Below are 21,712 nucleotides of genomic sequence, written 5' to 3'. Positions count from 1 at the left end.
CGGATGCTCCTGGCATCCTGTGACCTCCAACGTAGCAGCCACACCAGGGCTGCCGAAGGACTCTGCTCGGGTCTTGTCTGGACCGTCTGCTTCCCGGCTCCTGCGGCCATGGTGTGGGTCCAAGTCTGATTATCTCCTTAGGCCTCAACACTCACAGTTACCTGCTTCCCTGTTGAACCCTGAGTCACAAAAACTCAAACACTCTAAACAATGGGTTCAAATGAATTCTATCTAATGTAACAACGACCTATGTAAATTCTTATATGTAGGCTGAACAATAAAATAGCGAAAACTGCAGAAATGAAGAATGACTAAAAAATCTGGATTATTCTGTTTATTTTATTTTATTTATTTATTTGACAGAGAGAGACAGAGAGAGGGAGGGAACACAAGCAGGGGGAGTGGGAGAGGGAGAAGCAGGCTTCCCGCGGAGGAGGGAGCGGGATGCAGGGCTTGATCCCAGGACCCTGGGATCATGACCTGAGCCGAAGGCAGACACTTAACAAATGAGCCACCCAGGTGCCCCTGGATTATTCTGTTTCTTAAAAATGTGTGTGCCTAAACATCCTAGCACAGTGAATATATGATAAAAGTTCTCATTGCTTTCGAAATACTTTAAGTCCATCTGTGACCAAAAATTAGTTTAAGAGTCCAATTTTTACACACACACACACACACAATCTGGCTTAAAGGCCATTATATAATCCTAAGTATTCTGGACAATAAATCCACCATGACCTAGGTAGGACCTAACAATATGCAAAATATAGGGTGCCTGGGTGGCTCCGTCGGTTAAGCGTCTGCCTTCCGCTCAGGTCATGATCTTGGGGCCCTGGGACCGAGCCCGACATTGGGTTCCCTGCTCAGTGGAGAGTCTGCTTCTCCCTCTGCCTCTGCTGCTGCCCCCTGCTTGTGCTCTCTCTCTGTGTCAAATAAACAAAATCTTTTAAAAAAATAAGCAAAATATAGTATGATCTCATTCTTTAAAAATAAATGCAAAACTCCCTATCATGAGGGTAAAATTAGGTCTCTACATCTTACGCTGAAAAGACAGCATCTGGGATACCATATTAAATTCTAATACATCTTAAGAGGAAAATAATGGGTTCTGAAATTAGGAAGTCTAGGAAAAAGCATAATGAAGAATGGCTTTGGGAGCTTTAGGGAAATAAGATCTACGTATTTGTGGCTCCAGAGAAGAGAGCCAGGATCAATGGACAAAAGTCTCATAAACATAGGGAGGAGCACGGCCCCAGCAAATCAGCACAGGGGACAGAAGCCTCCTGCAATGGGGGGGTGCTGGACCACGTGTCCACCGCAGTGCTTTCAACCTCGTAAGATCCCATGACTTTAGAGGTCGCCTGGGACTTGGGGAGAGGGAAACAGGGGTCCTCGCTGATGGGCACAAAGCTCCTATTTAGAACAATGAGCAGGTTTTGGAAGGTGGTGTCAGCTGCACAACACCATGTGATTAGTGCCACTAATTTGTACGCTTAAAATGATTAAAATGGCAAATTTTATATTTCACCACAATTAAAAAAAAAAACCAACCTTGATTCTATTATTCAATGGGAGAGATGCAAAAACTTTAAATTTAAAATTTGAGCTAATAAAAGAGGATCCCGTTACTGATGTGGTAAAGGCATTTCTTTTGGAGTGGAAGAACGTACCGCACCACAAAGGAGTTTTCTGGAAGTGAATGCCAGAGTAATCGTGTTTCATAAAAGCTATCGGCAATTATGTATTCTGCAGCAATGCCAGACGGGTTCCGTAAGGGCAGAACGGGCCCCAAGAAAAGCTCATTTGTGAGTGTTACCATATTATCATGATGATAAATGTTCTTACTGATGATGAAATGAGACACACAGTTTAGAATACAGTCCTCTTTCATTGACTCATAACACACAGACATACAAATTTACATGTACAGAGACCAAAAACACCCCAATTTAATACATGGGGGGGAAAGCATCTAGAAGCTTGGGACAGCACTGGCAAAACTTCGTACCTCTGATGGTAAATGCAGGCTGCTGCTGAATTCTGATAGATTAGCAAGATATCCACGAGACACCTACAACCAGAAAGTCTGCTGGATGAGGTTTTTTTTGTTTTGTTTTGTTTTTCTGGGGGGTGGGGAGAAAGGTTGTCAAATAGATCTCAGGGTTGTGAGTTCAAGCCCCAGGTTGGGCGTGGAGCCTACCTTAAAATTAAAAAAATTTTTTTTTTTAAATTCACTTTAAAATTTAATATTTCTTTGATGCTTTTCACCCACCATCAAAAAGCATGTTTCTTCTTATAAGTGAAGGGAAGGAAAAAGCTACATCATACTAGTACTAATTGAAAGCAATCTTTGAGAAAGAAGAACAGCTAGAAGACAGACTACCCGATTCTAAGGATTTTTGTTAAGCCACAGTCAACAAGACACTGTGGTTCTGGCATCAAGACAGACAACGCGATGGATTGAACAGAATAAAGAGTTCGAAATGAACAACACAGAGAGGAATAATAGATTTTCAACAGTGGTCCTTCAGCAGGGAAAGAACAGTCTTTTCAACAAATGAGTCTGGAGCAAGGAGACATCTGTTTGCAGGAGGAAAAACAAAAACTTTGATATATCCCTTGTATCATATTAAAGAAATAAATTGAGGGATGCCTGGGTGGCTCAGTTGATGAAGCATCCGCCTTTGGCTCAGGTCATAATCCCAGGGTCCTGGGATGGAGTCCCGCATTGGGCTCCCTGCTCAGCGGGAGTCTGCTTCTCCCTCTGCTGCTCCCCTTTTGTGCTCTCTCTCTCACACATGCTTTCTCTCTCTCTCTCAAATAAATAAAATCTTTAAAGAGAGAGAGAAAAGCCCAGCCAGACTTGGAGAAAATATTTGCAAACCAAACACCTGATGAAGGATATGTATTCAAAATTTATAAAGAACTCTCAAAATTCAGTAAGAAAACAAAACAACCCAATGAAAAATGGGCTAAGGATTTGAACAGATGCTTCACAAAAGATGCAGGAATGGCACATAAGATGAAAAGATGCCAAGGTCATTAGTCAATAGGAAATGCAAATTAAACCCCCAGTGAGATACTAATATGCATGTATTTTAAGGGCTAAAAAAAAAAAACAACTAACAATACCAGATGTTGGCAAAGATGTGAAGAACTGGAGATCTCAAACTCCACTAGTGGTTCTACCACTTTGGAAAAGTTTGGCAGTTTCATGAAAAAAACAAAAATAGGGGCGCATTGCTGGCTCAGTCAGTTAAGCGTCTGCCTTCGGCTCAGGTCATGGTCTCGGGGTCCTGGGATCAAGCCCCACATCAGGCTTCTTGCTCAGCGGGAGCCTGCTTCTCCCTTTTCCTCTGCCCCTCCCCCTGCTTGTAGTCTCTCTAATAAAATCTTTTAAAACAAAAACAAAAACCAACCAAAAAAAAAAAAAAAAAAAACCTACCATATAATCAGTCATTCTACTCTTGTGTATTCACCCAAGAAAAATGAAAGTGTATGTCCATATAGACACTTGTACTGAACAGTCACATAAGCTTTTGTTGTGATAGCCCCAAACTGGAAACCACCAAAATGTCCACCAACACACGAATGGCTAAGCACATTGGGTTATACTCGTACAATGGAATACCATTTAGGAATAAAAAGGGATAAGCTACTGATACATAGAATGACAAGTGATTCTTAGAATAGTTATGCTTAAGGATAGAAGCCAGGCCCAGAAAAAGGATACACTGTACGACTCTATACAAAATTTAAAAAAACACAAACTCATCTGGAAAAACAGAAAGGAGGTCAGTAGTTGCCTGGGGATGTGGAGGGCAGGAAGGAGGGAGATGGGACAGGACAGGGGTGGGGGGAAGGAGTGGGAGGGAAAGGTAACAAGTGGGCACACAAGGGAACTTTTGGGGGTGACATATGGTCATCATCTTGACTGAGGTGATGGCTTTAGAAGTGTACACATAGGTCAAAATTTACCAAAGTAATCACATTAAATATGCTCAATTCTTGTAGGTCAACTACACCTCAAAATAAAGTTGTTATAAAAACTAAAACTGATAGCTTGTTTGGGCTATGTTGTTAAAACTTTGGGGAAAGTCCTTTCTTTCAACCCAGGGAAGGTTGATTCAAGTCCAGGAGCAGCATCCACAATGAGCTGGCTTTGCATGTGTACGGTATCACTATGAAAAAAAAAAACAAACAAAAACACTCCAAGAAATTCTTCCCTTTACAAAAGGCAAATGAGGGGCTTATCCATTCACATCCTGGAAGCCCAGTTCTGATGCGATCTGTTTCCTGAAGGCTTTCCTTATCACTCAAGCAGAAAGTGATTATTCCCTCCTGTGAATCACCGTAACACTCAAGTTAATTTTCAGATATTAGTCGAGTGCATTTTTCCATCCACCCATCACACATTTATTAAATGATGCATCCAGGCCAGACACTGGCTTGATGCTAGAAATACAAAAGTGAGGTGGGCATAGTCCTTCCCCCGCAAGAGCCTCATCGTCTACCAGCAGAAGACTTTAAGTGACAGTAACACACTAGAAGACTTGTTTCCACAAACATCTAAAAGTACAACAGGAACTCAGAGAAAGAAACTCATGTTGTCAGACACACGGTCTTGCGCCCCAGTGATGTGCTTCCCTCCAGACCAACATTCCCCGAGAATGAGGGACCGTGACTGACTCACTTTAGTCATCCACTGACTAAGCTGGATGCTGTGCATCCAGCACAGCACCTGACCTGAGTGTTTTCACATTCGTATATTTCCTTGGATGAATGGAAATTCCATTTCACAGGCATCCACTCTTTGACTAGAAAGTAGGGCCACCATGTTGCCAATTTGGCAGTGGAGTCCCAACCTTTATCCGTTTTGTCAACCGAAGCAAGTCATTTGGCTCTAGTTTCTCCCAAATACCAAAGGAAGAGCTAATACCCATTCTGTCGGTGAAAAAAACAGGAAGGAGGTAGGGGTGGGGTGGGTGGGGCTTGGTCAGTGGAGTCCACGACACCAGAGGAACATTGGTGAATTGAGGTCCCACGGTGGGTCCAAGGAGCACCCTGGTGCTCTGTATTGTGACTCCCAGGTATTCCTCTGCCCATGTAGTACACATCTAATCTCTAGAGGAATCCTACCGATCTCGTTGTGAAAGCAATTTCTAGGGATTATATGTGTGACTTTCTGCTTTCCCAGAAGATCACAAACCCTTTATCTGCGCTCAGTTTCTGAAGGGGCAGAGAGGTGGAAGAGATACGCAATTATAAAATTTCAGTGAAGATAAAACTAGCACAAGTTGGAAGAGTCTCAAATTACAACCAAAAGATTCGGACTAAACACCAAGCAGAAATCCTTCGTCGTTTCTAGATAGTGCAACTGAGCCTAAGAAGAATTTTCCTCTCGAGCTTAAAGGTAAGGTAGACATGCTTCTTGTACTTACATATATAGAAACAATGGGTCACAGAAGGGAAAAGCGGCAGAAATTTATTTGAATTTATCTGGCCCCCAGCCTGACAGCTCCAGGGGCCAACAGGAGGGGGATAGGACTCTTACCTGTAGATAGGGTCCTGCATCACCAGCATCTTGCTCTCATCCCATGTCCACTCCTTTTTCTGCAATAAAAGAAGCTGTAAATGAATAAGTTAGGCTTGTCCTCCGCTACAGAACCAGGGCACACGGTGAGCTGCTAATACTTATGCAAACACACGCATCAGCTCCTGGCCTGACTTCTAAGAGGCCTGGAGCTCAGTGCTCCAAAGGACAAGTGGGAAACGTCCTGTCTGGTCTGAGCAGCTTCCTTCAAGCCCTTTAAGGAGAGCATCTCTCCGGGGTGCAGAGGACAGGTGGGAGCCAAGGCCACACCCGAGGACCACAAGCAGACTACACATCACTCCAGAGGAGTGGGAGAAGCAGGAAGACCACAAGGGAGAAGGAGGCAAAGCTGTGAACTGTGAGAAGCACAGGAAATGCAGCTCCCACCCTCTTTTCCTTAAAGGGGAGAAGGTGGGACCCAAGCCTGGAGAGGTTACTAGTACATTTGTAGTTACCCAAGAGGATAGCCCTGCTGACTGTGAACCTGACTAACTGTGAATGCCAAGGAGACCCCAGGGCAGCTGGGGATAAGGACAGGGACAGAGGGTTCAGGGGCAGTCCCGGAGATCCCAGGTGCTTGACGAGATGAGCAGCACCCCATGCGTTGAGGAAGCACCAGGACAGCAGCTGCCCCCCCTGCCCATGTCCCCCCCCCCGCCCACGTGCAGGGACAGGGACCCCTGCCCCCTCCACTGGCCTTTGCCACAGAGGCAGGGCTGTCCAGGACGACTGGGGAAGAACACACTCCTCTCTCCGGGAGAGATGATCAAGCAGAGTGAAGGCAAGAGAGCGTGCGTCGGATTAATTACCGTTTCACGAGTGCCTACCGCTCTGTGGGTTTCTCAGAGAGCTCAGGATGGTGGCTCCCAAAGCACCAGGGTGGGAAGACAAGCCTCCACCAGGGGCCAGGGGAGACTCTGTTCAGGCCCTTTGGAGACGTTAAGCAGCGTGTGTCCATCAGCTTTACTCACACACAACCCCGTACACACCTGGCAGACAGCACCACCCACGCGGGCCATTTCATCCCCAAAGTCTGAGTCAATCCCAATCCAGCCCACAGAGGTGGATTTTCAACTGGTTTACAAGTATTTAACACCAGATGCTGTTTTACAGACAAGAAAACTCTGTTTCAAGAACTAGTTTTTCAAAAGCTGCCTTCCTAGAACGCACTGCCCTGTGAGATTTTAATGTACGAATGGCCCATTTGGAGCAAACACAGACACGAGACCATCTTTTTTCTAAATGAGAACCCTCCAGATGTAGAAATACAGCCAATCCAGACCCTCTTCTTTATACTAAATAATCCCAGGCTTTGCACTCTTTCCTCACCAGACCAGTCTTCTGGACTTCTCTGCACCCACGCCATTTGCCAGTGTCCCCCTTGAAACCTGGTCCTCCGGCCTGAATCCCTTACTGATTCACAGGTGGTGGGACTGGCAGAGACACCTTCGTTTCCACATTCCAGTGGTGATACTCTTAGCCCAGCAAGGACTGGTTGGTCGTATTTTCAGCTGCCTTATAACCGCCTTCCTGGCACACATAGGCCAGCTTCCAACAGACACACTGAGATTTTTTAGAGGCAAAGTAACTCATCACTTGGATGCCTATTTTAAACACGCAGTATAAGTGTTCACCATGAGAATTCTTTAAACAGCAAAACAGGATGTTTCAAAGATAGTGTGATTTGGGGGCAACTTGTAATAATAATTATTAAATAATTAAATATTAAACCACATCTATATTTATGACCACATATCCTGCCCAAAGTCTTAAGTCAGTTCAGGTAGCAATGTTTGGAGAAAGCACCTCCTCTCTGCTGTTGAGCCCATTCATTTAGATTTTATTTCAGCAGTTGTAGGTTTTAATGCTATTACTTCCATTTGGTTCTTCTTTCTTCTATTTCTTTGCTGAGCCTTTCTACTTCTTTTTCTTAAACTTTTTTTTTTTAATTTTATTTATTTATTTGACAGAGAGAGACATAGTGACAGCAGGAACACAAGCAGGGGGAGTGGGAGAGGGAGAAGCAGGCTTCCCGCAGAGCAGGGAGCCCGACGTGGGGCTCGATCCCAGGACCCTGGGATCATGACCTGAGCCGAAGGCAGACGCTTCACGACTGAGCCACCCAGGCGCCCCGCCTTTCTACTTCTTCTGTGTCAAGAGTGTAATTGCTCATGGAAGGATCTTAATGATGGCGCCCTTAACATCCTTGTCAGATAATTCCAACATCTGTCATCTCGGTATTGCCATCTCTTGATTCTCTTTTATTCATTTGAGATTTTCCTCATTTCTTCTATAGCAAGTGATTTTCAAATGAAACCTCAACATTTCAGAAAATACTTTTAAAAGAGATACCCTGCACCCCTAGAGAATATCCTGACCAAAAAATAAACAACTTTCCACCTACTTATTTTCCTTTTCTGAAAATTGCATTAAAATCTAGTCCTCTCCCTTTAAAGATTTTGCAGGAATCCTTGGATGCATCCATTAAATTGATGAAGGGATCCGAAAATAGGGACCTGGGGTAGAGTGGCCTCTCCAGTATCCTTTCTATGCCACCGTCTTTCAAATAAGACCCTGAGCAGTGCAGAGACCTCAGCAAGGTGTCCCCCTAGTTTACAGCCTAGTGAGGACGAGAACCAAGTTCTGATTTATAGACCAGTGCATGTTTTCTGGTACAACTGAGCATCAGTATGGTACCATGAACAGTGTTAACTCACAGGAGAGCTTGGCGGATCTTAAGAACAATTTGATTCTTCTCTCTTCCTCTGAAATCATTTCACATACCTCCTCTTTTTCAAATGTTCTAGAGGAAAAAAACTCAAAACAAAAGCCACACACACAAATCACCCTCTCCTCACTTTTCTACATGGAAATAAATATTCTTTGAAGGAAAAAATTTTAGGAAAAAAAAATGTTCTTAATAAGAGAAGGAAAACAGGAAGAAAAACTAATGACCTACCATCTTCATGGGGCTATAAATCAAAGTTGGCTTCAACCATGGGATAGCAATGTTATTAAAAAACAATACCTACAGCCAAACTTAGCTTCATGATCTTCAGAAGCTCACACAGCTCCCACTTATCCCTGAAACCATTGTTTGTTTAAATGCTTAGAAATAAAGGGCTTGGGAGTCTTGGAAGCTACATGAGGAAATTTTCAGTTTTGCTACCCAGTGTCCTGAATAGGCTGTAGTCTCCAAGATATACCCGAAAATGAAGACATTTCAAGTCCAGGTGGGAGGGGAGAGGAGAAGCAAGGGGAAGAGAAGAGGGAAGGAGAGGGGTGCATCCCTGAAGCTGTCAGCACCTCTCTGAGGCAGAGAGCGCTTCACGGCCATGTTTACCGCCAACAGCCCAGGACAACCAGCAGGACGGAAGGAGCTGGGCTTCAGCCTCCTTCAACCTGAGGTCCAGGCTCAGGCGGGGCCTCACCAGCACCACGGAGAGCCCAAGTGGTGACAGCAGTGAGGCCCATCAGCGAGGCCCAGGGAGATGGAGACCTACCCCCTCACCAGTCCGCAGATAGAAAGGAATGGGAGTGGACAGGGAGTGCCCTAGGGGTGACTGTCTGGCCTTCTGCCAGACTCCCACCCTGTACACATACATCCGTAACTCCTTCCTTAGTGTCCCCTCTGCACCTGCCAAGGACACTCACAGCATGGTTGAGCCTTTCAGGAGGCCTCTGAACTAGAGGTTACTAACCCCGTCTCTCTCTATGCCTTTCCTTCCCTCACCAGTCACCCCTCCCCTTCTCTTCTTATGAATTCCTTACTCCAAGGTAATTTAAAAACTCAACACGATAGAGCAGCTTAACTTGAGGGAAGGCTCTGCGTCACATTATTGGCTAGTCAAAACTTTCTGGAGAGAGGAAGTTGTCGTCACAAGAACGTGCCCCAAGACCTCCAATTACAGGGAGTTCAACCAAGGGTCCCGCCTGTGGCATTCTGGAACCCATCATCAGTGTAGTGAAGGTCCTGCTCCGGGCTGAGGAGTGTGCAGGGATGCCGGGGCAGGCCCATCCTTGGGAGACACAGGAGGCCCCCCACACATGGCTTTGGCTTCAGGACTCCCTGAAAGCCTTGCCACACCTTCCTCAGAGCACACTGCCATCTAAGAGACGGTCTCCCGCCCTCCCCTCCTTCCCTTGCAGTCAGACCCACACGGAAATGTGACAGCTACCCCAGCCTCGCCGAGGGCATCCCCACCTTCTCTCACAGGCACTGAATCCCATCTTGGCATGTGCTTTTTGGAGGACTTGGAATAACACAAAGTGAGAAAGAAAAGATATAGGCAAATCATTTTTAGCTGCTTCCTTTTCTATTCTCACAAAAAATTCTCCAGTCTTCCCTTCATTTGATAACGTTTCTATAATGCTTCCTTCATGTTATCAAAATTGATTGCAACCTTAAAAGATAAACACACTAAGGCTCAGAGACGTTCACTTACTTCCCCCGCCAAGTTCACCTAGTCCGGTGGTGATGAAACCCAACTCATATACCTCTGTGCCACATTCTCCTTGCCATTCCAAGTGATATAATCAGAGCATGTCAGTCTCCACCGCCTGCAAATGGTCAAGGGCTTGCAGGGTATGCTCTTAAAAGACCACAGAATTGGGTAAGCACGTCCTTTATCTAATGAGTGCAAATGTCCAGTGTTCCACGGAAAGTTACAGCCACTCTGACATTCCAAAATCTGCCGGCAGGGAATGTGATGTGGGAACGAGGTCAGACGTAGGTCTGCCTGGAACAGCGCCAAAATCAGAAGAGAGAATTGGGATAATTATCCTAGCCATCCTGTCTCCTCTTAGAGCCCAGAAATGGACAGGGCATCTCTGAAGCTCTTCCTCAGGAAGCCAAAAGTGGAGAAGAATTTGTATTGGCACTGACTTCCTAGACACATCACAGAGTCTGTAAGCTTTACCATTATTCATGCTCCTGGCAGCAATGGGGACTTCTCAGAAAACACAACACAACACAACCTTGCAAAGACCTTATTAACTCAGCTTTACAAGTTCTCCATGCTTCCAGACAGAACAGGATTAGTCTGAAAATACAGCTATCACTCATCCTCAGGCATCACCTACGGATACAGAAAACACATTTCAAAACTGAAGTGCTCATAAATCCTCACACAGTGTACACAATTCCTAATGTGCATGTTTTAAAATGAGCAGAAAATAAAGAGGGCCTAGAAACGTGAAATGGTAGAAGGAAGACTGGACAAAGTTTAGTCCTGGCTCCATCAGTAACTGTGTGGGCGACCCTGGGACAGTCACTGGGCCTCTCGTGTCCTCTGTTACCAAAATCTAATCATCCATGGGAGCAGACTAGATCATTTCTGAAGTTCCTTCTCCTAAATTCTGGTTCTACAATCCTAACTGCCTCCTTTTCTTACCCAATTAGATTTGAGGTCTGTGTTTCCAGAAAAACTAATGCCACTCTTTGGGCAGGAAACTAGTTCTCCTGCCATGTGATATCCCAGCTACGGAGTACAGGCTAGAAGTTAAAGACTTCAGATTAATTAATTAGGCATTTCCTATACAGTAGCTTTTCTCCAAGCAGCCAGAAGAGATGAGTATACACACGCAACACTGTGGTGGGAAGAACCTACTTATTTGAGCGGGTCAGACCAGATTCAGACCTTGACATCACCTCTGATGGGATGTGAGGTCTTGGGCAAGGTGCTCAATCTTCTTTCGCAAAACAAGCATAAGAATGGTACCTACCTCACAGGATGGTTATGACCGTTTAATAAACATATGGAGCATCAAACAGGCCCGGCAAATGGCAGGTGCTCAATATCAGCGTTAGCTACTATTGTTAGCTATTCTCATTACCATCTTATCGTGTAATTACTTTGGTCCCTCTGGTCTTCTACCTTCCCAAACAGATGAAATAGGATTAGAGAAAAGACATGGTCCCTGCGCCTAAAGGCTCAGCCCATGGAAGAAAGAGATAAATAACTCTAATGCAATTCTGGAGCTATAATAAACCTATGTATGCAGATAATGCCATTAAAAATAATTTTGCTGGAAAGGGTCCATGTCTAATACCCTTATGGATCCCACTCAGTTCCCTGAACATGGCAGACACACAATGAATAGTTGTTAATGAGAACGATGGAACTTTCTAGAATATGTTAGGAGATCCCAACTAAGTTATTGGTGTACAAAAGAAATCACATGAAACTGAGGCCTTTCAGATCCTTTCATAGAAAAATCCTTTGGACGAAGTTCAGGACTAATCTTTCTTTCTTTTTTTTTTTTTAAGATTTATTTATTTATTTGAGAGAGTGAGAATGAGAGAGAGAGAGAGAGAACATGAGAGGGGAGAGGATTAGAGGGAGAAGCAGGCTCCTCGCCGAGCAGGGAGCCCAATGCGGGACTCGATCCAGGGACTCCAGGATCATGACCTGAGCCGAAGGCAGTCGCTCAACCAACTGAGCCACCCAGGCGCCCCAGGACTAATCTTTCTTATTCGGAAGTCCACTCCCTAGCAAATAGTGCGGTAGTGGGATTCCAGGATTATAATAAATGATCATTATTATGTACACAGCAAAGCCAATTACTTGGGCCTGGCTGGGAGTTGAAGAAAATGTAATGATTGGGAGATGACAAAGCCACTTACTAGTGGAGTTCACACCACAAATATCAACAAAGAGTCCTAGGAATTTGAGATTCATTATCTGCCGGCTTCGGTTCAAGAGGACAGCATTTTTAGATGCTTGTTAATATAACCAAAAAGATACTTTTTACATCTCAGTGAGAGATGATCACAAAATATTTGGCTATGGCATACCCTGGAATCAAGTCCCTACACACCGAAGTCACTGAGCAAGTCCGACTGAGAATACCCCCAAAGTGAGCGACTCCCACTGGGGCCTTTCAAAGCTCAGGAAAGGCTCTCCTTGTGTCTTCAAACAGGCAAGTTGACAAGAGGAGAAAGAGGGAGGAAATGTGATAGCTAAAAGTAACAAACGAGACTTCATTTGATCCAACTGCTAAGTACTTAGTTCTTCCTGATTTAAGGACATCATCACAAATCACGTTCACTCATCCAGCGGGCCAACAACCACAATAATTGAAAACACACCACACAGGCCAGGTGCCCAAGGAAGTGCTGACCTTACAGCAATGGCCCCTGCCCTTAAAAAGTTCTTGGGAGAGCAGGGAATCCCTATAAACATGCTTCTCTCCCCCGGCCAGGAAGCATCCCACCATTCACCAGGCATAGACATATGCCTCCTGGGTCTCTAACCCAGGAGGCTCTCAAGGACCTAAGTAAGGACAGGTGACCCACACACACGATCAGTGAAGAGCATGGTTCCAGAGCTGGTGCAGAGCATTCCAGAGGGCGAAGTGAAAGTGATCACCTGATCCAACTCTTGATAGCTGAAGCTCAGAGAGGCAAAATAACTGGCCCATGACGCCACAGCCAGGAAGGGAAGAGCCAGGACGAGGACCCAGGTCTTCTCTTCTCGGCCAAGGGCTCCTTCCAGCATGCACACTAACCCAGTGCAAGTCAATGTGTTTGCAGGTGGAGGGGACAAGTCAACATTTTGACCACGGAGGACAGCACAGACACTGACGAATGAGTTGAGAATGTCAGGCTGGACCTCTACCTGCGCCCACGACTGAATATCAGCCATGACTTTTTCTACACCCTCAACTACTGGGCAAGAGCTCCAGTTCTTAACCTTGATGAGGATGGCCATCACCCAAATCTGCAGACTGTTTCATTTCCTTGGAGACAAGTGTGGCATGTCTGCACTCGGCCCCTCTTAGTTCTATACACAGAGAGAAACACGCAGAGAGCAAGGTGGTGTGAGCACACTCAAATACCAGGGGCCGGCCATGCAGGAACCAAACGACACAAAGGCTGACTGCTGTGAACGTGCATACATCTGCCTGAGGCGACATAAATGAACGCTGTGATTATCCGAATAAAAAGCATGCCTGAAACAGACACCAGGAGGGGGTAGAGAAAACAAGATGGGAAGCTTCCCTTTCTCAAGCCTGGCATCAGAAGAATCAGACTGAGGAAAGACCTGTTAGATCACCTCTTTTCTAGGCCAGCTGGAGGGGAACCCATACTAGCAATTACCAGGGATGGAGTTTCAAAATGAGTCATAAGGTCCCAAGGGCTCCCTGGGGAAGATGCTTCTCTAGCTCTCATTTCTCAGTGGAAGGAGGCTGGCTTCTCTGCCAGGTGACACCTCAGCACACAGGTGTCCTTACGTAGGGTATGATCTTGGGCAAAAATATTCAAGGTTTTTCAACATCAGTTTTTTCATATGCACAAGGGCCAATGTGAAATAAAGCCTAAACCCAGCAGAAGAGAAATAATAAAGATCAGAGCAGAAATCAATGAAATAGAAACCAAAAGAACAGTAGAACAGATAAACGAAACTAGGAGCTGGTTCTTTGAAAGAATTAGTAAGATTGATAAATCCCTGGCTAGACTTATCAAAAAGAAAAGAGAAAGGACCCAAATAAATAAAATCATGAATGAAAGAGGAGAGCTCACAACCAACACCAAAGAAATACAAACAATTAGAAGAACATATTATGAGCAACTCTATGCCAGCAAATTAGATAATCTGGAAGAAATGGATACATTCCTAGAGACGTATAAACTACCAAAACTGAACCAGGAAGAAATAGAAAACCTGAACAGACCCATAACCACTAAGGAAATTGAAGCAGTAGTCAAAAATCTCCCAAAAAACAAGAGCCCAGGGCCAGATGGCTTCCCAGGGGAATTCTACCAAACATTTAAAGAAAAATTAATACCTATTCTTCTGAAACTGTTCCAAAAAATAGAAATGGAAGGAAAACTTCCAAACTCATGAGGCCAGCACTACCTTGATCCCCAAACCAGACAAAGACCCCATCAAAAATGAGAACTACAGACCAATATCCCTGATGAACATGGATGCAAAAATTCTCACCAAAATGCTAGCAACAGGCTCCAACGGTACATTAAAAGGATTACTCACCACGACCAAGCGGGATTTATTCCTGGGCTGCAAAGTTGGTTCAACATCCACAAATCAATGTGATACAATACATTAATAAAAAAAAAGAACAAGAACCATATAATCCTCTCAATAGATACAGAAAAAGCATTTGACAAAGTACAGCATCCTTTCTTGATCAAAACTCTTCACAGTGTAGGGATAGAGGGTACATACCTCAATATCATAAAAGCCATCTATGAAAAACCCACAGCAAATATCACACTCAATGGGGAAAAACTAAGAGCTTTTCCCCTAAGGTCAGGAACATAGCAGGGATGTCCACTGTCACCACTGCTATTCAACATAGTACTAGAAGTCCTAGCCACAGCAATCAGGCAACAAAAAGAAATAAAAAGCATCTGAATCAGCAAAGAAGTCAAACTCTCATTCTTTGCAGATGATATGATACTTTATGCGGAAAATCCAAAAGACTCCACCTCAAAACTGCTAGAACTCATACAGGAATTCAGTAAAGTGGCAGGATATAAAATCAATGCACAGAAATCAGTGGCATTTCTATACAACAACAACAAGACAGAAGAAAGAGAAATTAAGGAGTCGATCCATTTACAATTGCACCCCAAACCATAAGATACCTAGGAATAAATCTAACCAAAGAGGCAAAGAATCTGTTCTCAGAAAACTCATGAAAAGAAACTGAGGAAGACACAAAGAAATGGGAAAACATTCTATGCTCATGGATTAGAAGAACAAATATTGTGAAAATGTCTATGCTACCTAGACACATTTAATGCAATCCTTACCAAAATACCATCAACTTTTTTCAAAGAAATGGAACAAATAATCCTAAAATTTGTATGGAACCAGAAAAGACCCCAAATAGCCAGAGGAATGTTGAAAAAGAAAAGCAAAGCTGGCGGCATCACAATTCCGGACTTCCAGCTCTATTACAAAGCTGTCATCATCAAGACAGTATGGTACTGGCACAAAAACAAACACATAAATCAATGGAACAGAATTGGGAGCCCAGAAATGGACCCTCAACTCTATGGTCAACTCATCTTTGACAAAGCAGGAAAGAATGTCCAATGGAAAAAAGACAGTCTCTTCAACAAATGGTGTTGGGAAAATTGGACAGCCACAGGCAGAAGAATGAAACTGGACCATTTCCTTACACTACACACAAAAATTGACTCAAAATGGATGAAAGACCTAAATGTGAGACAGGAATCCATCAAAATCCTTGAGGAAAACAGGCAGCAACCTCTTCGACCTCAGCCGCAGCAACTTCTTCCTAGAAACATCGCCAAAGGCAAAGGAAACAAGGGCAAAATGAGCTATTGGGACTTCATCAAGATAAAAAGTTTTTACACAGCAAAGGAAACAGTCAACAAAACCAAAAGACAACCGACAGAATGGGAGAAGATATTTGCAAATGACATATCAGATAAAGGGCTAGTATCCAAAATCTGTAAAGAACTTATCAAACTCAACACCCAAAGAACAAAGAATCCAATCAAGAAATGGGCAGAAGACAGGAGCAGACATTTCTGCAAAGAAGGCATCCAAATGGCCAACAGACACATGAAAAAGTGCTCAACATCACTAGTCATTAGGGAAATACAGATCAAAACCACAATGAGTTACCACCTCACACCAGTCAGAATGACTAAAATTAACAAGTCAAGAAACGACAGATGTTGGCGAGGATGTGGAGAAAGGGGAACCCTCTTACACTGTTGGTGGGAATGCAAGCTGGTGCAGCCACTCTGGAAAACAGTATGGAGGTTCCTCAAAAAGTTGAAAATAGAGCTACCATACGACCCAGCAATTGCACTACTGGGTATTTACCCCAAAGATACAAATGTAGTGATCCGAGGGGGAACGTGCACCCCAATGTTTATAGCAGCAATGTCCACAATAGCCAAACTATGGAAAGAGCCCAGATGTCCATCAACAGATGAATGGATAAAGATGTGGTATATATACACAATGGAATATTATACAGCCATCAAAAAATTTGAAATCTTGTCATTTGCAATGACATGGATGGAACTAGAGGGTATTACACTAAGCGAAATAAGTCAATCAGAGAAAGATAAGTATCATGATCTCACGGATATGAGGATTTTGTGAAACAAGACAGAGGATCATCGGGGAAGGGAGGGAAAAATGAAACAAGACGAAACCAGAGAGGGAGACAAACCATAAGAGACTCTTAATCTTAGGAAACAAACTGAGGATTGCTGGAGTGGAGCGGGGGTGGGAGGGATGGGGTGGCTGGGTGATGAACACTGGGGAGGGTATGTGCTATGGTGACCGCTGTGAATTATGTAAGACTGATGAATCACAGACCTGTACCCCTGAAACAAATAATACATTATATGTTAATAGAAAAAGAAAAAAAGAAAAACAATGGAGCCGATGCTGCTGCATATGGTACATGGGGGATACAGAGAGATGGGGAATAAGACTGTCCTCTAAGGCCAAAACCACAAAGTCCCATCATCATGGACCAAATCAGAGGGACAGAATAAGCCCCATGACAGCAGATCGTGAAATGGAACCCAACCGAAAGATGACGTCAGTTGGAAGTGTGCGTGCATGGGGGTGGTGGGGAGGTGCAGGGATGGTCAGCCAGGAAACTACAGAAGTCAGTGATGAAGTCAAACCCTGGCAGAGTCTGTCGAACTGACCCCAGGACAGCATGGGCCCAACAAGGCCCCTACGAACATCCAAGGGACCCAATTATCGTGGAGCCAGAGACCAGGAAACATTCTTGCTGCATGGTTAGCGGACTCACTCCATTACTCCATTTCATGCTCACTGAACCACCTCTAACCATCTTCCTTCCCACGTCACTTGCCTTAGAGAGAGAAAACATGCTTTTCAGGTTTGTCAGGCTAATGTGAGTTATCTGGCCTGGGAAACTGTTCCATGTCTCAAAGTGAATAAAGGAACTGGTGGTCTAGTCTATACATGAGCCTCTTTTGAGCTCTGTCGGTATGAGTCTTGGACTCTGGAATGCTGATTGCTCAGCACCTGGTCGGGGAGCAGTTGGGTGAGGACACCTGAGTGGCTGATTTCCCGAGGGGACTGGGTGCCGTGGAAGCTGACCCCGTGTCCCCAAGCCCTTCCCAGGAGGTCTGATGCAGGGATGCATGCAATGGGCATGGAGGCATCTTGTAATCTGGAAAGTGCCCCCACATCACAACCCCTACTTCATCAGATAGGACATAAGTGCCCTAAGCCACACGAAGGGCTGTCACAGGAAGGGCTGAGTAAAGTTACCTGACAAAGGTGACCAAAGCCAGGCTGGGACTCAGGCTGCCTGAGTCACGAGCTGGGGTTGCACTGGCCTCTGTTTTTTTCTGAGGGTAACTCTCGCTTTTAAATTCACACTGTCATCATCTGTGATTTATTTAACTGGCTTCAGCAACTCTCCTGCTCAGGGACTCTTAAGGGGATGATATTCCAAAGACTGCCCCACGGTTAAGCACTGTGTGCAAGCATGTGCAGTGGGGGAGGGGCAGAAAAGACACCCTCCTCCTTCACCCCCTGGAGTAAGAACAAGATGGGGACTCTGGTCCCACTGTAGAGGTTTATCAAGTTAAAAACATTTAAGAAGTGATTACAAATTCCCTACTGCTTGTGAATTTTACCAATGGTATCATCATATTCTATTTTTTTTTCCTGTATAATTTCAACCTCATAGCCATAACACTTTCTAGAACCACCCCTGAAGATATTTAGGGAGCATAAGAGAACAAGTTTTGCTTTAATACATGGGAGACCTTGGGACGCCTGGGTGGCTCAGTCGTTAAGTGTCTGCCTTTGGCTCAGGTCATGATCCCAGGGTCCTGGGATCGAGTCCCACATCGGGCTCCCTGTTCCGCGGGAAGCCTGCTTCTCCCTCTCCCACTCCCCCTGCTTGTGTTCCCTCTCTCGCTGTGTCTCTCTCTGTCAAATAAATAAATAAAATCTTAAAAAAAAAAATACATGGGAGACCTCTGTAAATGTCCATTTGTTCAGAGAAAAAATGGGCTACCTGAGGAAGCAATGAAACCCCCACCACTGCGTGGTGTCCAATCATACACTGGCTAATGTTTTTGCAAGGAGGACATAGAGCAGATTGAAATCCTTGGATTGGCAAGACGAGTACCCTTCAACATCTCTCTCAACTACCTGATTCTCCAAGTTTATGTCACCTACGACTATGTACCCGTCTTTACCTTCCATAAGCCCCACGCTCAAGGTCTGCCTTGATACCCATCTGAATTAACAGCATCTTAGGTTCGGAACCAAAAGCAGCTTGAGAGGTCTATATAATGTTAGTGGGTGAGGGTGCTACCACCGACATGTATAAAACAAGCTATCATAAATAAAAAAGGTACCAGCAGAGTCAAGAAACAGAGAAACAAAACGACTCCTCCTATATCCTCAATCCTCTAAAGCCCCTTTCTGTTTCTTTCTGGAAGCACACGCTCTCCCCTCTGCCAATATGCACACCTAGCTTTTCCCAGGGGTTAACATCATTCCTCTCACAACACGTACAAGTAACACAAAAACAGCCACGCGTTGAAGCAATGTACGCTCACTCTCTTGTGTCACCCCAGGTCAGAGGAATGCCCCCCAAATGGCTCAGTCCCTCCCCACCTCCCCCCCCCCCACCTTGACCACAGCACAGGCTTCCTGCACACAGAACAGCAGGGGCGGATGGGTCTTGAGGGACTATTCCAAGAGACAGGCTGAAGCAGCATCTACAGGACACACAGTGGGTTTGGGTGGGACTGAGGGTCGTTCCTGGGACAGAAGGGGACAGCTGCTAAGGAAACCGCCTCATCCACCCTCCTGCCAAACCCTCTTACTCATCATCACTTTGAATTTAAAGTATTTCCTAAGATCAAGACTCAAAGGTCCAGGTAACAAAATGCAAGGATGGCAGGAGATGGAGCCCTGTCACCCATGGGACGCCAGGACGTGGAGCCATGGGGATGACGAGGCCACTGGCCTCTACCTCATCTGTCTGCCACAACTGTGGCCTCCCACCACTGTCGCTGCTCCGGGCACACCACTCCCCAGACGAGGAAGGATTCTGTCTACGGAGCGGCCTAGCAGGACAAGGCATCCCATGCCTACCTTCCCTTCCCCGCTCCTCACCAGCTGCTGGGTCAGAGCCCCTTACCTTCTTCTTCTTCTTCAGAATCACTTTCACTCCATCCACTGAAACCATAATGCTCACCTTCTTCTTCTTGATGTTCTTGGCTTTAAACTCATACTGCAGGGGGAGGAGAGAAAGAAGCACAATCCAGTTAGGTCAGCGCACCTGCATGGCCCCGGCTAGCTCATGACCCGGAAGAGGGCCACAGACAGATTCTCAGGGGATGTAAAGGCAGGTGGGTGTCTCAGGGTCAGCACCCAGCCATCAGGGATGACCGTGGAATGGGGTAATCCATCCTAACGAGATGAAGACCAAGCCTGCCTTCAAAACCTCATCAGAAACCCAGAACCTTCCCTCAAAAACTCACTCTGATGTTTAACGACCTCCACTAACAGGTTTTTCCTGTGTCTACGCAAATGCTGTGGAAACTCAATTCCATCTTCATTGAAGATTAAGAAGAGCTGGTACCAGTCTTCAAATCAGGGTTGTTGTTGGTTTTTTTTTTTTTTTTTTACATATTAAAAAGTTATGAATTCTAAGTTATTCTCTGTAAGTTCAAGTCCCAAATTCCTTTATCTGTAGGTCAGTTTCCAAGTTTACCCACAGCCCTATTAGCCTGAAATATTCTAGAGAATATTCTAGGAAGGATCTAATGATAGTTACAAGGGAGGGCACTGCCTCACAACCCCTCTTGCTGATTCAACCACAGACCTACCCTGCTGACGGAAAATGGCCTCATCCTTATCCCCAGACTTTTTTCCATTACATTTGCTCATTCCTAGCCATTTCTTATGCCTGTGCAGACATCTGTTATGGCTGGTGTAATTCTACGTTTTCCTCACTGAACTTCATTCTGAGCACTTGTCCAATTTATTAAACTCATTTTCATCTGGTCCCCATCTTGGGAGCAGCACTTAGCAAATTTCCCTGCCAAGCTAATGAAACATCTGGGCTACAGGTTAAACAATGATCATACAAGACCCAGAGCCAAGATCTCTACTCCAACCCACAGCTCCTCTTCTCTGGGACTTTTTATACCCAACATTCTCTCCCACTACACCACCAGCCAAGCGGCTCCTCACCTGCACATCTAGTACCTAATTATTTCTAACTAGTGTGTAGATAGAAATGAACCCAATCCATCCTAACGAGATGAAAACATAACCTACTTTGAAAATGTCACCAGAAATCCAGAACCTTCTATTGGCCAATACTCTGATTTTAAGGAATCAACTCACAGCTTCCAAACCTGTCTGCATTTTCTCCCTTCCCCTGAAATCTGAGCCGATCTTACTCTGCTGCACAGTCTGTGCTGATGCCCCCTGGCTGGCGGTCTCCTATGGACAAGGACACGACCTAACTGAAGCAAGATATTTTTCTTTATATCGTCCAGCCCTCAGCCGATGTGAGTTTCCAGTGACAGCAACATACATACATTACTGCCCACTCTGGTGGTCACTCTTCCTACCCTGTCAACAGCTGTCCTTTTTACCAAGGGGAGCTCGAAAGAAAAGCAAACCAGAGCAGCAGACGTGCAGGAGAAAGAAAACATCAAGCTCAGACTTTGCTTCGGAGCGTGTCTGACAGCACGGGAGAAGCGTGTTGGACCAGAGTGTGGCTCAGGGCCGGACCTCAGCCATGCATGAGACCCCTCTCTAGGGCGGTGGCTGTCAGCTGGTGAAGGCTACAGCGTGTCTGGCGTGTGCTTCAGGACCTGGCTCTGATCCACAGCGGGTCCCCGGACTGTGCCTACTACTCGGGTACAGTGCTCGACAAACAGAAATTACCTCGGGTGGGAGAGCCAGCACGGGAATCTGCAGGTCAGCCCACTTTGGCTCCATGCCCACCGGGACAGGTGAACCGGCTACATCTGACCACACCTGCGTTTACGTCTGCTCACTGGGGCTTTCGGTCAACACAACCTTCCGCGGTGCCTCCCGTGGCCACAAGTCACTAAAATCAGGGCTGTTCCTGCCAGCC

At 45.3% G+C, this 21,712-nt stretch overlaps 1 protein-coding gene across 2 annotated transcripts in view; it reads right to left on the bottom strand.

The window, feature by feature from the left end:
• The window catches only part of LOC110588187 (nitric oxide synthase 1 adaptor protein), a 261,046-nt gene that overhangs the window by 50,851 nt on the left and 188,483 nt on the right, over positions 1 to 21,712 (bottom strand). The window contains exons 3-4 of one of the 2 annotated variants that reach the window (XM_021698468.1): positions 19,757 to 19,849; positions 5,555 to 5,628 (exon numbers count right to left, since the gene is read on the bottom strand). In XM_021698468.1, the coding sequence (XP_021554143.1) occupies positions 5,555 to 5,628; positions 19,757 to 19,849 (167 nt within the window). The remainder of the gene's footprint in view (positions 1 to 5,554; positions 5,629 to 19,756; positions 19,850 to 21,712) is intronic. The other variant, XM_021698469.1, reaches the window with a different exon arrangement.

The sequence above is a fragment of the Neomonachus schauinslandi genome, chromosome 6, assembly GCF_002201575.2.
Source record: "Neomonachus schauinslandi chromosome 6, ASM220157v2, whole genome shotgun sequence".
In the NCBI taxonomy this organism is placed as follows: domain Eukaryota; kingdom Metazoa; phylum Chordata; class Mammalia; order Carnivora; family Phocidae; genus Neomonachus; species Neomonachus schauinslandi.
Note: the sequence above shows the minus strand (reverse complement) of the source record. Positions and strands in the feature narration are given on the sequence as shown.